Source organism: Pyxicephalus adspersus, chromosome 7, assembly GCF_032062135.1.
Source record: "Pyxicephalus adspersus chromosome 7, UCB_Pads_2.0, whole genome shotgun sequence".
NCBI lineage: Eukaryota > Metazoa > Chordata > Amphibia > Anura > Pyxicephalidae > Pyxicephalus > Pyxicephalus adspersus.
Genome location: NC_092864.1, coordinates 50,807,899 through 50,825,805, shown reverse-complemented (window position 1 = coordinate 50,825,805; position 17,907 = coordinate 50,807,899). Strand labels below are relative to the sequence as shown.

General features: G+C 34.8%; 1 protein-coding gene across 1 annotated transcript in view; it reads left to right on the top strand.

Annotated features, from left to right (window-relative positions):
• Positions 1-9,387: 9,387 nt before the first annotated feature.
• Positions 9,388-17,907, top strand: part of TTN (titin) — a 229,257-nt gene continuing 220,737 nt past the window's right edge. The window contains exons 1-2 of the mRNA XM_072418400.1: positions 9,388-9,586; positions 11,062-11,165. Of these exons, the coding sequence (XP_072274501.1) occupies positions 11,075-11,165 (91 nt within the window). The 5' untranslated portion in view covers positions 9,388-9,586; positions 11,062-11,074. The remainder of the gene's footprint in view (positions 9,587-11,061; positions 11,166-17,907) is intronic.

Genomic DNA, 17,907 nt, shown 5'->3' with positions numbered 1-17,907 from the left:
CGAAAATAGTAACTTTTTTTAGCACGGAAAAGTTCGGGCTTATCGGTTAGGTGGTTATTGAATTAGTAGTACATATTTTCTGATTTTAGACAGCTTTATTATTGTATGTTATCAGTCCTTAGATGTGGAGACTGCATTTTGTTCAAACAATACATACAGTGCAGTGTACTTGTCACTTACTGGGAACTGTTTTGGAGACTTTGGGCCTGATTTATTAAAGCTCTCCAAAACTGGAAAGGATACACTTCCATCAGTGTAGCTGGGTGATCCAGCAAACCTGGAATGGATCTGGTCCAGGATTGACAACATTTGTTAACAAATAGCAAATAACTTTTAAGAAACCCTGTCCAGGTTTGCTGGGTCACCCAGCTTCACTGATGAACGTGTATCCTCTCCAGCCTTAAGGAGCTTTAATAAATCAGGCTCTTTGCATCTGATTTATTAAAGCTCACCAAGGCTGGAGAGGATGCACTTTTATCAGTGAAGCTGAGTGATCCAACAATCCTGGAATGGAGCTAGTCCAGGATTCAAAACCTTTTAGCAAATAGCCAATGACTTTGAAGAAATCCATTCCAGGTTTGCTGCATCACCCAGGTTTGCTGCTGTTTCACTGATGAAAGTGTATTCTCCTCAGCTTTGGAGAGCTTTAGTAAATCAGGCCCACTATCTACCTTTTGTAAATCAGTGATAATCCCTTTCCCATGTCATGGAGATAAACAATGGCAGACATGTCTTTAGTTCAGCCTGGATAACAACCAACAGATACGGTATAAGGGTAAACATAGCCACCATGGGATGGAAAGCATAGTATTCACAGGTATACAAATGGATGCAGCCACCACTAAGGACTGGGAAGCTGGAATTACATTTTTGGTTTGGGGTTTAGATAATTTAAATTAAAATCTCAGAATAACAGACTCCAATGTCTGGTGTTAATTTCTGATGGCATTCAGAAACGAAAGAACAACAAAAGTTGAGATACTACACCCTGCCTTTGCAAGACATCTTATTGGATACATTGGATTCAAAATATAAAATAAAAGCATGTATATCTTGTCAACATGATGGGACTACTCATACCACAAGGCAGTGCAACTCATTGCCCTAGGCATCTAACCTCAATGCAAAAAACAGAGGCACACATGCCTGGCATTGATTTTCCATAAAGCAGTGCATCACACATTGTGCAGTTTTGAGATGTTGTGTACAGTAAACAGCAACAGACAAATACATTACCATCAAGTTTTAATGCGTGATATGCATGCCCAATAGACATCGGTCCTAAAGAGTATTTAAACCCGATCACACATATTTGGCAAGTAAAAGTAATTTTATTACTTATTTTCAATATTTAAATCTGGCATTTTCATTAAAAAAAATATTTGGGGATTCTGTCATTAATGTCTTTGTTCAGGCACTTTCTGTTACAAGACTCTGTCCCTATCATTTAATTGTGTTTACAAAGAGACTACTTGATAATATATATATATATATAAAAAAAATAAAAAGTACACAGTTCTTTATAAAAGGATTGGTACTCAGGGAGACACCTGCGACAGTTTGTGGAAGTCCTTATGGAAGTGCCCATTTTCCTGGCGAAAGACCTGCAACGCTTGTACTCAACCCTATTTGAATGCTTCAGATGGCCTCCTCCTGGAGGAGCTAGAATTCACTGGCTGCTGGGACCTTTGAAGTCAGGGCAATCCTGTAACAACCAGAAAAAAAAAAACAGTTTCCATTGTCCTATTATTCTAATTTTTATTTCCCATTTCCCAATAGGCTGCTTATAAAACAACTGCTTTGTATCTGGGATGTAGCACCAACCTACCTATGCCTTTTAAGAAGGTAACCCCAATGTATTTAGGAGAAGGGAAGAAAATTTACAGCAATACGTGCAGCCCTTAGTTCAGCACAGTGAAGGAGGAAAAAACTCATAGAACCCATGACTTCCCAGCAGGAACAGCCGACAACTGAACTCTCCCCTACAACAGATATTCTGGTGGCTATGGATGCTAAAATAATGATTTTGTTTACTAAAATAAACTGTCTGATTCTGGATTGCAGTCTTATGTGGTAGAATATTGATAAAATCAGGGACCACCACACTAATATAGAGACCTAAAACATGAGATTCCCAAGTCTATGTACACACGTCAGGTGATTCTTGGCCGATATGAGCCTCAGGTGGATCCATGTAGGACAGAAGACGAATGGCCGCAATGAAAGTGAAAGAAGGAAAGCGCACCGGGTGCTGTGCACTTTTTCTTCCCACTCCATAGAACAGAACAGCGCTGCATGTACATCATTCGTTTATTCATCTTTCAGTTTTTTGTCTTTTGAAACAAAAGCCAAAAAAAAACGTTTTTAATGACAAAAACCTAGTGTGTGTATGCAGCCTTACTCTATGCAGGGTTTCATCCTATTCATTGTTACCTACTTATTGTTACCCATTATTAAAATGAAAAACACTTGGAAAAAATCTACCACTCTAACACTTTTAGGGAAAAACAATCTCATACAGATGACACTATTTCCTCCTACATATTCTTACAAACTTTGGCATATGGACTCCAAACCCAATTTTTAAGTAGATAGAATCATATAAAGCGTTACTACTCTATGTTTTAGAAATACCTTTCCCTACAAGCAGAAAAGAGTCATAGACTTTTCTCAAATAAACAATAAATAGTTCTGTGCCCTAGCTTTAGCTTAAAGGCAAATGATGCAGGTTATGTCTTCAAATTCTCTTCTTTTAGGGTTAATTTGACTTCATTCATTCTTCCAGCCCATTTAAGACATCCAAGTGTGTAGAAGGATGGAGGGAACATATTTGACACTTATCTTTCATAAATTGATTTTCCAGTCAACTTTAGTTCCCCAATCAGATAGCTATGTGTGTTTTGGTGGTGTCCTTCAGTAGCTTAGTTCCTAGTGGCCATTCTAATAGAAGCCACAGCTCCTTTTAAAGAAATATCATTCTCCTTTACCAGTGCTCTGCATTATTGCATAGTGCCAGATGGTACAATGTTGAGGGTTGGCAGTGCCACCTGTATTGTCTCCAAATATGCCAAATAAAAAGAAGAAGAATCGCCACCCCTTGGGAAGCGGAAGGAAAATCTACCTACTGGTCTCTATGATAGATGTCTGGTGACAGCAACAGCTGTTCTGTGATTATGCCAGCACTGAAATATAGTTTTCTTTTTGTCAAAAATGCTTGTCATGCCTCACTTGTAGTTTATTAAAAACTGCATCACTCTATTTATGGTTCAGTTTTGCCTGTGCTAAGTCATCAATTCTCTAGCAGTCCAATTCCAAACTACACCGCGAGTGTGCCAAACTTTTCTGGCGCTTAGTTTCTGAGTGTCGTCAAAGACCTTTCCTTAACAGCCTTTACCTCTTCTCTCAAGACAGATAACACCTTGAATGCTTGTATTTTTTAAACATTTCATATAGTACAAAGTATATCAGTCCCAACAATTTTTTTTTATCACCATTCCCTTAATGATGCAAAGTAGAGACTATGCTTGAATCGCACTATTGCTTTTATAGATTTGGGCTAGTGCACCAAATTTAACTGCATGCAGAAGTAGAAAATAACCCTCTTGATCTGTTCATGTAATATAACTTGCAGTTATCTGGTTTCCAACCCCAAACTAAGTCAGGGACCCACATTTAAACAGCATTAAGGCAACTTCTGTTACTAAACCAATTTACATATTTCCAGTCCAGAAAATCCAGTCACATTCATGTATTTCAATGTTGAAAGTAAATGTTTTTTTGTATTTTTTGGCAAAATATTTTTGAGGAATGCATTCTAAATTAAGATCCCCAGGTAGTTTCCCACAAGGCTGCAGGTAAACTGACCTCATTGGCACCTAGGTGAAGCTAGGTTTTATTTTTTAATCGAAATTTATTTTTTGTTTAGGTTGCAAAGTTACATTGGTTTTTGGGGGCCTAAATAAAGTCTGATTTGCACTTTGATACTGTGCAAAAACTTTCATCATAAGATAATATAATTATGCCAATAATGGGAAAAACAAGTACAGAATAAAACATAACACAGAAAAAGTGTGCAAAAAAGGCATGCTGAAAAAAAAATGATACGTGATGCAAAAGATAGTAAAAAAGACAATACACATTTCAAAAAATTGAGGACTTTTAGGAAATGTGTTAAGATTTTTAAGGTAATAAGGTAGTGCTTGTATAGTATGGTAAAGTTTATCTATAGCCAAAACATTATTTCAGTCCTGGACAAAGTAGAGAAGGATTGGAAACCTCATCTTTTACCGCTGTCTTAAGCTATGTACACTCGTCCAATTGGTCTCGCCTGATAATCGGCTCAGGGAGAATCTGGCGTATGTACAGCGCTCGTCGTCCATCGTCCGAACAACCGTCCGGGCGGATCCACAGACAATGAACGATGAAGAATCCTAATGCAAGGGAAGCGGGAGAGCGAGCAGGAAGGTGCTGCTCTGTCGTTCTCCCCTTCCGCTCTGATTGGAGCAGAATGGTGCTGTATGTACAGCACTCGTTCAGGCATTGTGCAGTCCTTACTCGTTGGAAAGCATTGTGAAAGATCCTTTCTCGACTATAATTGCAGGTGTGTATGCGGCTTTAGCTATTCTTGGTCAGAAAGTGAGTAGAATCTCTCTTACAGTAATAGAAACCAAAATAAAATCATTTATTTAAAGGGGATAAGGTAATGCAAAAATCTCTTTTTACTTTTTTTTTTTTTTTTTGCTGTTGTAGATCGTCCTTCACTTCTTGTCTGATAAATTATTGTTGTGGGTGCCACCATTTTCTTCTCCCATGCATGCCCGAATACTAGTCTTATCATAGTAATATTCAACAAGGTGCTGAAAAAATTCCTCAGGGTCCCTGTTGACATGATAACATCACACAGTTGCTGCACATTTGTTGCTCACATATTTATTAGCAAATCTTACATTCCACCTCATCCCAAAGATGTCCTAAAGAATTGAGATCTGATACTTGTGAATGTCATTTGAATACATTAAAGTCATTATCATCTTCAAAAAACCAGTTGAAGATGATTGAAGTAGATAGTCCATGAGAGATAGTCAATGAGAATTGGATAACCCCGTATTTTTTCGCCTACACTAAAATCCCCACTTACCTGGTCCCGCTGTGCTAATCCAGCGTCGGTTAACACTCAGTTGAATAGCTGTACCTTATACAGTGGCCGATAAATGTATTCCAGTGATAGTTCTCTCCAGACCCACTTGCCTATGAACTGTTAAACTTTTATAAACTGCAGAGGACATGATAACAAATAAAGTGGCTTTACATTTACTGTAGTGGCAGCATTGACAAGTTTATGCAGATTGGCTTTTGAATCACGCCTTTTTGACCCCACTGATCATAAATATACAACACTTGATGCAAGGTTAGAAATAGCTTTTTATAGGTTTGTGAGAGTTCCAATAGCCTAAGTACAAAGCCATGTGTAATGTAATCTCCGCCATTATTAATAGGATTTATGGTACAAGAAAAGGTTTGTTTCAAAGAGCAAAGGGCTATTCATAGACATGTGATTGTATAAAAGCATATTGTCATAAAAAAATCATATAGGTACAATTACATAAAACATTACTATTAGTAACATCAGTAAGCTTTTACTTACGCAAAATTGTTAAATGTATTCAAAGTAGAAGTAAACCTTAACTAAATTACATGTAGCCTTCCAATTCTGGACCAGATCCATTACAGGCTTGCTGGATCTGGATCCAGCTTCACTGACCAAAGTGTATCCTCTCAGGCCCAATGTGTGGTAAATGTGTTGTTAAACAACTACTAGTTACCATCAGTAGTCAGTTTGAATAGGTGACAACGCATTTGCAAAAATGAAGGAAAGGAGACCAGGCAATATCACTGTGTAATAGGAAGACTTTATTAGGATAATCAGGTATTTTCTTATATAACATACAAAATCCATTGTAAAATTACTAATTACCATGAATATGATATTTTAGTGATGATGCTTACATACACTTGAAACACTTGTCACTAAACTTCTGTTGTCAGGTATTTAGCAAGTAGTAAGTGTTTGGGGCATCATAAGTGTCACATCAGGTAGCACTCTACTTTGCTTCATCCCTTATTATTATTATTATTATTATTATAATTATTATTATTATTAATAATAAACAGGATTCATATAGCGCCAACATATTACGCAGTGCTGTACATTAAATAGGGGTTGCAAATGTCAGACGAATACAGACAGTGATACAGGTGGAGAGGACCCTACCCCGAAGAGTTTACAATCTAGTAGGTGGGGGAATATCCCTTCTGCCTACCTATAAATACCTTTTAAAATATTTTTTTTATTGCATTTAAGCAAAAACATTTACTAGCTGGTACATACTAGAGATTGGTGAACATGCCCAAATTAGCTGGATTACATGATTGACCTTGTATTACTTCTGGGGGAAAAAAATTAGTATTTGATTTGCTTTTTTTTTAATAAATCATTCCTCAAATGGGAGCAGTTGGGAACCATTTGGTGCATGCGTTTTCACATGGGTGCAGTGGAGTTGTGAAATGCATTCTAGACTCTACATGTGCCTTCTGGAGGAAAAACTGCCCCGCAACCACATATGCAACACTTGTAAAAATGCAGCAGTTTGCTATTGACAAAAACAGGATTGACAAACCAAACAAGTTTAGATCACAAGTACGATAGAAGTAAAAATCATCTTTTCATGCACTATGGGCCTGGTTTATTAAAGCTGTCCAAAGCTACGTACACACTTCCAATTATTATCGTCGGAAAACGAACGACGAACGTTCCTGCACGATATCTGCGATCGTTCGTAGATATTGTACACACAATAGATACGATCGTTTAAGCGATAGAGGAACTATGTGCACGACAGGAAAGTGAACGGACGTTCGTTCATTACGCATGCTCAGCCCATGGACGATCAACGAACGACCGTACACACGAACGATGTTCAACGATCGTCGCCCAATCCGATCCGCCGGTCCGGTCGTTCGTTTCCAACAACTTTCCTCGTTCGTCGGCGTCGTTGGTTACTTTTTTACGAACGATTTTTTGCCCAATCGATCGTTCGTCGTTCGATTGGAACGATAAAAATTGGAAGTGTGTACGCACCTTAAGACTGGAGAAGATAGATTATCATGTGTAAACTTGAGTGATCTAGCAATCTTGGAATGGATTTGGTCCAGGATTGAAAACATTTGCCAACTAAGGACAAAGGATATCCATTCTAAGCTTGCTGGATCACCCAAGTTCACTTATGATAATCTATTTTCTCCAGTCTTGGACAGATTTAATAAATGAGGCCATGGCTGTATGCCATCACAAAATGTTCACCATTCCTTCACCCTGTTTATCCATTTTTTTCCACCTATCTCGTTTCAGTCAGCAATTTACCAGATGTTTGTGTACTGTAGATATCATAATCAGCTTTACCAGTGTTGATATCTCAACATAACAATACTGTGCTTTGCTTGAAAGTAAATTTAACAATTAAAACAGGAAAATGGTGATGTTTAACAGTGTTGAAAATGTAAAAATGTAAGTCACTTAATGGTAATAACATTTCCAAATACTCTACAAGTATGTTAAACCAGACTTTTTTTCTAGCTATGCATAGAGTGTAAAAGGATAGAACTCCTATCAAAATTTTACTGTTATGCCTTTTTTATTCTTTTTTATTACACTATTACCTTCAGATTTGCTCTTACTTCCTGACCTAATGTCATCAGTTTCCCATATAGGAATTAAAGGAAAATCTGCAACATAAACCGACATAAATATTCTGACAGTGGTTCGTTCCATACCCTTCTCTACTAAAAAAAAACAAAAAACAAAAAACACATTGTCTCTCTGTTGGTGCTTTTGGAGAGCACTATTTACTTCTTGTTGGGTATGACTTTGTCAGCAGGACAGGGAGTGAGGGTAAATCTCTCTAATAGAGGCAGGAATGAACACCTTACTGGGATTCTAACCCTTTCCTACTCTGTCCTAACTAGGGAAAACGTTTTGGCTGAACAAATTTCTTAGGTTTTGGGTTTAAAACTCTCTCTCCTAATTTTGTACTAATGTCTGTGTCCTTTTTAGGTAAACAACAGAATCTAAGGGAAAACCCCCAGGAATATTTGACTACTATGTATGTCCCCATTTAGCATATTTATCCTTTTATGATCCATGCAAAATTTTTGTTTGTTTGCTATTTAAATAAAAAAAGTATACATTATCTAGTATGGGCAATTTCTCATGCCTGTGAAATTTTACATTCATCACATACATCACAGCCGTATCAATTTAATTAATTCATAGGTGTGAAATATTAATAGACTTGTACTTTGTGTTATAGTTTGACCGGAGGATACTTCTTACAATGCATTATATCGATGTTAGATTTTCTTTTACTGTTTTTTCACTATTTTATGGTTGGCGATTGTTATTTTTCTCTAATAATTTTCTTTACTTTACGGGTTTTAGTGAATTTTAAATATAATAAACAAAGTTTTAAGGTTTTAAGCCATTTGCAATATATCAAGTAAAGCATTATAAAATTGCTCAAAGTGAAGCAAACAGAATATTAACAAGATTCTTGTGAAATTGTAGATGTGCTAACAGTTTTTGGAACCTTTTGATGTATTTTTTTCCCAATAATATTTGTTAATGCATTTCTCCATATTACATTGATGATTTGGTATTTATTATATTCAAACAAGTATTTGGTAATGGGGGGAATGTAGCAGCAACAAGTAGCAATCTTTACAATTGCAAAACAAAGTATGAAAAAAAAAATATATCATTTTTATTATTTTGACTTTTTTTGTAGATGCAGAGTGTGTGTTTGTGTATATATATATATATATATATATATATATATATATATATATATATATATATATATATATATATATATATATATAATGTTTTTATTTTACAAACTTCATTTTTCATTACTGGGTATTTTGAATGAACAAAAGTTAACTTCTCTCAAAGCTAAAGTTACTGCTAAACTAAATAGTGTCTAACAATATTTTGTTAGCATCTCTTTATGCTATTAAACCAATTAATAATTGGTGTCTTATCTGTCTCCTTTCCACCAAAAGGACCTAGAACAAATAGGTTCACTACCCACCCCCACACAGAGCACATGCTGGGTCTCCACTGGGAAGATAACTTAAAGAATGACAAATTTAGCACCAGCAGTCATAGGGACAGGTGTGACATTACATAAAATGGACCACCCTCTTTTTGAATCCTATGTGGTAACTAAGGAATAGAGACAGCCCATGAAGTGACGAGGCAGGGCTGTCAGCAGATCTGGGGTATAAAAGGTAAAAGCACCAAGTTAGCACTTCTGAGCAGTTCGTGCATCCCCAGCCTTGCCTCGGGTGTAGGGATTGCATAGAAAAACAAAACTACACACAGCAAACAACTGTGTAGTTTTGTTTTCTACGCACAGAGGCGCAACCATTTATGCACTGGAATTGTCTAAAACTACTGTTGGGGATAAGGACGTCGTTTTCCAACTCTTGGGCTCAGTCCCAACACCTCTAGGCACTCTGAAAGCATCAGGTTAGTAGTTTGATTATTGCTTGCTAACAGGGTCCTTTGTGCTTTTAATTTTCTTTTAACCCAGTAGCAGTAAAATTAGCTAGCATTGTATTTGTAAAGATATGTCTGCATGTAAATTAATATAATAATTCAAAATAGCTATATGTGTGTTTCTAATAAATATATATGATTGACCTAATTCAATATAAAAAAACAAAAACAAAAAAAAGACAGTGGAAAATTACACTTTTGCAATATGGGTGCAAATACAAATTAAACATGAATTGTACATAAAATGTAGTAACAAAAAAATCTTTTATGTTTTTATCTTTTTAAAATATTTAACTATGTTGTACTTTTTGCTCTAATCATGGAAACTTACAAGGTTATGTTACTCAGACAGGCAGTGCCAGGAATAACTCTGATAAGACGCATGAGGTATCAGCCAGGCACTGATGACTTTTTAAGGGAATCATCTGTTCCCATATCTATATCATTCCTGCCACTACCACTTGTCTCCTGTCAATCAAAGCTCTTGGTTCTAATATTAGCACATGCCCTTTTTGAACTGTGCTGATTTTCCATATAAAAAAATCAATACATGATACAGCACACATGATTAAAACTAATTAATAATTTTATATTTTCATGATTCTTTTCTTTATCTAACTTATGTAATTATGTAAACATTTTGTACATATGTAGTTTTACAAATTAATATAGATATCCTGTGCATTTATGTATTTGCAAAGTTATTTTTTGTCAATATAAAAAAAAACTTTCTCAAAATGAAAAGCTATTCAGCTATATTTATTAATTACTTAAAAATTTTGATTTTAATTAATATGACAATATTATTATCTTATTACTTTTTTAATAAACCAATTTATCAGCTTTACATTTAAAGCGTAAGAATTTTAATTATTTTTTTTTACAAATACAATATTAGAAAGATACTTGGTTTGAGCCTAAAGTGTATGAAACATATAAACACTTATAAAGTATCAAAAGTATTAAAATATACCATTATACTATTTGGTTCTAAAAAATATTAAAGCTTTTTTACATTTTTGAACGCTTGAATGGTCCTTCAGTACAAAGCCCGCAATTCAGCTTTCCATTTCTCCTGCATCTACCAGTATCCTAAAAATTTTGGGATCCATTTATTAAACTTATTATTCACCACACATTCTGATGGAGAACAATCACTGCAATTGAAAACACATGAACCTAGAACATTCACCACCACTGAATGTATGCAGAATGTCATTTTTACTGATTTATAAAATGACCCCTTTTGATGTATTTATATTCTAATATATTATCCAAATTTTTAATGTATTTATCATTTAAATAAAATAATGGTTTGCAATATTTCTTAATAGAAACTAGATGTATGATACTCTGCAAACTGTTCTCTGTATTAGTTACTGTGCTTTGTAAAGACGATTCAAACTTGTACACTCATTTTATTTTTCTTTTATATTAATTTTTAGAGTGCCTATAAAGATGGCTTTACAAGCACCGACGTTTACACAGCCTTTACAAAGTGTTGTGGTACTGGAGGGTAGTACCGCAACCTTTGAGGCTCAGATTAGTGGTAAGTACTTTTTAAATACATATTTTTTATTTATAATATTAATATTATTATTATGGGTATATGTTAGACAATGATGCTGCTGCAGTGAGTCTTTTATCATTCATTAGGATGCTAAAATAATTGCTACCTCAATATCATACATTTCTTTAGAATGCTGCAAATTTTAGAATCGTTTGCTCAATTTTAAAGTTGTACAGTGCAAAACAAGTATTTTCTATGTAATGAAAAAAGTATAGTCATTTATGATGTGGATAAATATACATATTTTAACAAAGTTGGGTTTAAATAGTTTCCTAGTACTACAATAAATGTACTTTATGTACATAGTACCAATAAATTGCACTTTTCATTGTTGTATATACTTTTATTCTTTATTGTTTATGAATTATATTATTTGTACAAAAGTACTTTATATTATTATATTATATTAATTTATATTGTTATTATTTATATTATATTATTTGTAGTTTGATGTTATGAAATTGAAGTTATTATGAATTGAAGTTCAAAATAATGCATCTGTTTTAAATGGAGGCAAGTGAAAAGTTTGTGACCTCCATATCAACTTTTCTCAGAACTGCCATTCTAAAGTATCAGATGTTCAGGGTCAGATTTACTACAGCAAGGACGTATGTGAGTCTGAAATAATAGCAATGACAGGAAGTACATTGAAGTGAACTGCAGCTGTGTGCACGTCAAACATTCAATCATAGGTAGGGGATATTAAAAAAATAGTTTCCTCTTCACATGGTTGGATTTTAGCACATATTGTAGTAAATTGAATTTAGGTACATTGTAGGGAAATAATCCTTGACCAGATCTAATATAGATCATGCACTTATTTTTTTTTTCAAACTCCCCTGGTTTTTATTGCTGTATCTGTTTTAAGTTGTCTCCAGAATAGAAAAATTGAAATGTTTGAATGTTCTGGTGACATCTGAGGTATATAAATGTTAGGATGTGTTCCTTAGAACAGCACAGGCCAGTGATGAGATGCAGCCCATAACAGCAGATGATAAACTATGTTCAACATCATTCATGTTTGTTGTTTGGGGAGTCCTAAAATATAGTCCATAATGTACTACATATTATATTGCTGTTCTGTATATTATATTACAGTTCATTAGGTTAGTTAGAAATGTTGCTGTATAATGCACTGTTAAATCCATGTCATGGATAAAAATGGAGTTTCTACTTTTGCTCATTGCCATTGCTCTTGGTTGGTGGCATCATGTCCTTTTTTGGTCACGACTTTTCATATCCTTGCAATGAATGTTTTTTGTGGATTAGTCTATGTATATGAAATGTACCTATTTTAGCACTTTGGAAGTATGTAGCGCTCCAGTGAATCTTAAATGAAGCATTAAATATAATATGCGTTTTTACTCTTTAGGAAAGTAATAAAATTATACGATGACAATTAATATAATTTAAATTTTATGATATACACACCTTAAAGGACTCTTTAGTTATGTTGTGTTCAAGGTTCCCCATGGGGTACAAAAATTTGGACTTCCAACTCTATTGACTTTATAAAATGACATGTAGTATTCCCAACAGTAGAACCCTAGTTATCATGCTGTCTTTTTTTTTTTTTTTTGAACAAAGGTATGTCCAGAAGAGATATAATAAAATCAAAATAAAGCCAACTTTAGGTAAAATGTAACAAAAAAGCACCCTGAGTTGATAGAATATAGCAAAGCAAGCAAAACTGTCAATTATGAAAGAAACCCCAAAACCATCAATATTTACCCTTCTGAACCAAACTCAATAATTTTGCTGCTGGTAATTTATTGAAGGCAAAAAATAATATATAGTGTATAGTGAAATACATTATAAACTGTTTGTTCTGTTAATATAGCAGCTGGTGAATATAATATTTTTAGTTAAATAATAATGAGTAAAAATATATGGAATAATGGAATTGAAAAACTGTAAAGGAAAGAGTGGGTAAGGGTCAGACTCTCTGTCAGGTTTGCTGTTTGTGCCCCCTGCTGGAGGATATTTGTCCTCTCTTTAATTCCTGGTGACCTTTGCAACTGAAACTATAAAATGTCTATTTGTAAATGAGTGCACACAGGGTTCAGACAGGTTTCACACATGATTCACTCATCAATGCTAGGTAAAGATTGTGTGAATCTCATGTGAAAACATTTCCAAGTAGAGCCATTAGGAGAATAAGAAATCCAAAATGTTAGCATTATCACCAGAAAACAGGCTAGGGTAAATAATCCAATTGGCACAAAATTAGCTGCTAGGGTTTTTAAGCCTATTCTTACATAATTAAAAACAGTGTTGGCTTCACATATCCTTTAGTACAGCAAACATTATAAATTTGTTTCTAGTTACCTAAAGATCTAGAGCAGAGCTAGATGAAGCCCTGGGGACAGGAGACAAGTTTCTCTAGTTTATGGGTAAATCCATTTTTTGTTGTATTTCAAAAGTTAAAGTCCAACAGTACAGTCATAAAAAATAACAATATGAAAATAGAGCAATTGTACATTCAAAAATGACCACAATATGAAACACATTTAATATAAAACAATAGTAATACTAAGAGAGTTGAGGAGCTAGGGTAGGCAAACAGGGAGTGGGGTAGTTTCTCCAGTTTAAAATAGAATAAGTTGTTATTTGCAGGTTGCTAGACTGCCCCATGAAATCGTTATGCATCTGTCAATTTTTATCTGTTTGTATTTATTTTTAGGGTTCATTGCAAGGATGTTTTTGGTTTTGTAAAAGGTCTCAGGGGAAGGTCTGGTACCTGTAGCATGTGACCCTTAAAAGCAATGAATGCCCATGACAATTAGATAACATTGGATTTTTGTGGATGTCCAGTATACAATAGTCTAGGAAGTCAGTGATGGTCATAGTGCTTGGTTTTAAGAGATCTTTGTCAGATTGTAGCAAGGTACTAGGGCTAACTGATGAACTATATTCAAAATCTTGTAGGCACAGTATGGGTCATTAGGCATGTACAGCAGGAAATGGATGTAATCCAGATTGCATTTCTAGTGTGTTGGTCCACCCAGTTTAGATTTTGGTAGATGCTAAGAAAATGTAACCACTTGTCAATTTATTACATCTGTTGGGGACCACATTGGTGAAATATCAATGCCTGAGTTTCTAGGGCTCCATACCAGCTGTGGGTATTATGAGGATATCTCTATTGTAGTTTTTATTTTATGTTAGAAAAAATGCAGCATGAGGAGTAGAAACATGGTGGCTAAAAATACCCAAACTCACAGATAGACAGAAGCATATTCCCCAGAATTATGGCAGTCATATATCATTGTTGGCATACCCAAGGCATGTAAGAAACCAGGGTGTGACACAACCCGCCTTGCTCCACCTATGACCAATATCACTAATAGGTGAACTGAACCTTTAAAAATAACAAAAAAGCACATTAATTGGCATGGACCGTATTTATTGGCATGTAGAAATAAATAATATAAATCCTAATTCTTTGATGTGACAACTGCAGTTAATTGAGTAAAGCCAACTGTTTTCCAAGGTCCAATTTATGCAAGCAACATGTGTTGTTTTGGATCTTTCTTGTAATTTTTTGCCCTTAATATTTATAGAAAAATGCTCACACCTCAATGTGGTAATGTTTATGTGAGTTGCAGAATGACTGGCATAAATTCTTGGGTTCTAACTGTCCATTTGGGTGCTGACTCTGCTTGCCTTTTGGCCTCATGTTGGTTGGCCCTCGGATAATTAGTGATCTGACTTTGGCAGCATAGTGAAATAATGACACATTAAAGTTCACTTCAAAGGATCAGATGATATTGGAGGAGGTTGTGCAGTACTATTTCAGGACAGTTGATCCTCTCTAAACCTACATGGTAGACAGCTGTTTCTCTATAAAAGGATTGGTTTGTTGATCATCTGTCCACATCTTTTAGCTTTGTCACTCCTCCAACAAGTTGTGTTGTCAATCAAATGCCCTGACTCCAGTTGTCTTTTCTAAAATAGAAGTTTACTGAGATTGTGGATTTCACCTATTGACAAAGGAATGTGAATGAGGGAGAAAAACAAAATGGTGTTACTTTGTTTCTTTCTGTCAAGCTAATTAAAATGAAATTAAGCTGCAAATGGTAATAGGAGTTTGACAAGTGCAAATAGAAACCCAGAGAAAATCACAAACAAGCAGTGTTTAATTAAATTTATACAGGTTACTCAATTACTATACTAGTAAATTTTTGGTCAGTCTTTCCACTTATGTAATCAGGAGTTACATTTTGTGATTCTGGTTTGTCTTTTAATGCAATGAAGAAAAATAAAAGAAAGCAATATTTGCAATGTAAAAAGTGTCAAGTCCCATGGTGATCTTTTGTAGCCTATTTTGTGCTGGGTTGCTTTCAAGGGCCATGCTATTTATTATGAGGATTGCAACTTAGTTAATTATTTTAACTCTTTAAAATTTATTTTTTAGTGACTGCTAGGTAACTGCAGTTATTTTAAATTTAGGGGTAATGGCTTTCAAAAAAAAGTAGTCCCTTTCTTTTCATTGAATTATCTTGTGGATTTTTAGTTTAGTTTTGGGTCAAGTAGGGAATGGTTTAATGTTGTGCCTTGTATTGTGTGTCTTGTTGGGGAGATTTTCCTTTACTTCCTGTCCTGTATTAGAACAGAAAGTCAATGAAAATCCATCAAACGCAAAGGGAAATCCCCTCTGTTGTCAATGAAACAAGTCTCCCTCTTTGGAAGATTTAGCCTTACCTCTGGTGACATTTTAGAGCTTTCTGAGACTCTCTGCCTGATAATGGTCACCATGACAAATATAGATGGCTACAGACAATTAAAAACCTGAGATTGTAACCTTTATCTACTCTCTATTGTTTTATTTTTTCTGTTTGTAAATTTTCAAAATGACAAAAGGGGTTATTTTTCTGATATAAAGCTAAATTAGTTTAACACAAGTTTGGTGACATTAGCAACTTTTTTTCACAGCAGTGTTTAAATTGTCAGCTTGCTTTACGCTATTTATTCAGAGAACATTTAAACATTTTCTTTTTTCTTAAGAATTGTGTGAATACTATTGATTTACAATGAAAACAAGAAACTAAAGTTTAGTTAATCGCAACAAATGTAGACTTATGAAACCTGGTTAGTGGTTACTATGAGCTATCATGAACTGCTTTCTGGGTTTTATGTTCGGCCTAAACTTTTTTTTTAGTTTTTTAAAGCACACAAAAGGATTAAAACCCCTATTAGGTTGATTTTTCCCTTTTGCTAGCATTTGACTATGCAACAATCACAACTTGCGGGTCTTCAACTTCAATGCATTCATTATACAACCTGCAACCTTCTATAAGCACTAGATCATAGGATGAATACCCTTACTCACCCTAACCTCTCATCACTTGGTACTCTACAATTTTGTTAGTTTAAATGAATCCTACTGGTGTATCAACACTACTTTAAGAACTACTGTCCTGAATATATCACCCAGAACCGATCAATATACCATCTATTACAAATTGTATTAAGTCACATCCCCCTGAAGAAGCCTAATCTGGGCGAAACGCGTCGGGGACTTGTATACAGAAAATACGGTCTTATTATATTATTACCTTTTCTCATTTTTCTTTGCTGTCTACTGTTCATGCTAGCAACAATTTGTCCAGTAAAACACCCCATTTCTGTGACTCAGAACAGAAATAGGTGTAACTAACAGAACATGTTATGTTAACTTGCAATAATATTCCTACTTCTGTGTTTTCTGTACAACATAACCAGGCAAGACAATGTACTACATGTCCTAGGTTTGTGAACTAAGTATTCTTATGACCTTGTTTTATATGTAGTAAATATATAATAATACATTCATAGCTTGACTTAAAAACTCTTGAGCCTCAAAACCTCTTTCTTTGCTTTCCCCTTGCACTGCATGGTTTTCTTTTTTTGTAATTTGATATACTAAAGAGGCGGGCCCAACTGCATATACCCCTTATCTTGGGGAGAACAGGGAACATCCCCATCCCCATCACTCCCTCATTCCCCCTTTCTCCCCCTCCCTCCCGGTATTACCTGATATCTACATTCTAGAATGTGTCATAAATAAATAACAGGAGAGTTCAGCTGTGAGAAATTGACAAATTTGTGGGGGAAGATTGAGATATACAAATTACTACAGATGTTCTCACTGGAGTCTTTTAAAAGTAAAAACTCAGTGAATTCACCTGGATTGTAAACAAGAAACTGTTACTTTGTTTGGATTTTGTAACAATTTTCTATTATATTTGGCTTTAACGTTTGTCTTTGAAAATGTTGGTGCAAACTTTTGGCTTAGTAATAAGAAATCACAGCAGAGGCATTGAAGTCAAAGGCATTGAAAGAAAGATCATGTCAACCTTCAGTTTTAAGTTGTATGGTATAAATGGCACCCAAAGTCACTTGCAACTGTACAATGTATTATGTAATTAAGAATGTAGCATTATACAGTCTGTGATGTGGCACGTTACAACCTAATGCAGATAGTCCAGCTTAATGCTGTATGCTGGTCTGACTTCTGTGGGTAAATGTGATTTTAAGTTACTGAGGTCTTTGAACTAGTTATTTTAGCAAAGAAGGATGGAAAGCATAGGATGGAAAACATGGAATGAAAAGCAGACTTGAGCTCCACCTGGAGGTTGAAAACTAAACAGAAAAAAGATCATTGTAAAATGTTATCTTTTATCCCTGACCATAATAAACAATGGAAACATTTGTAAAACTACCTATATGTTATCTTTAA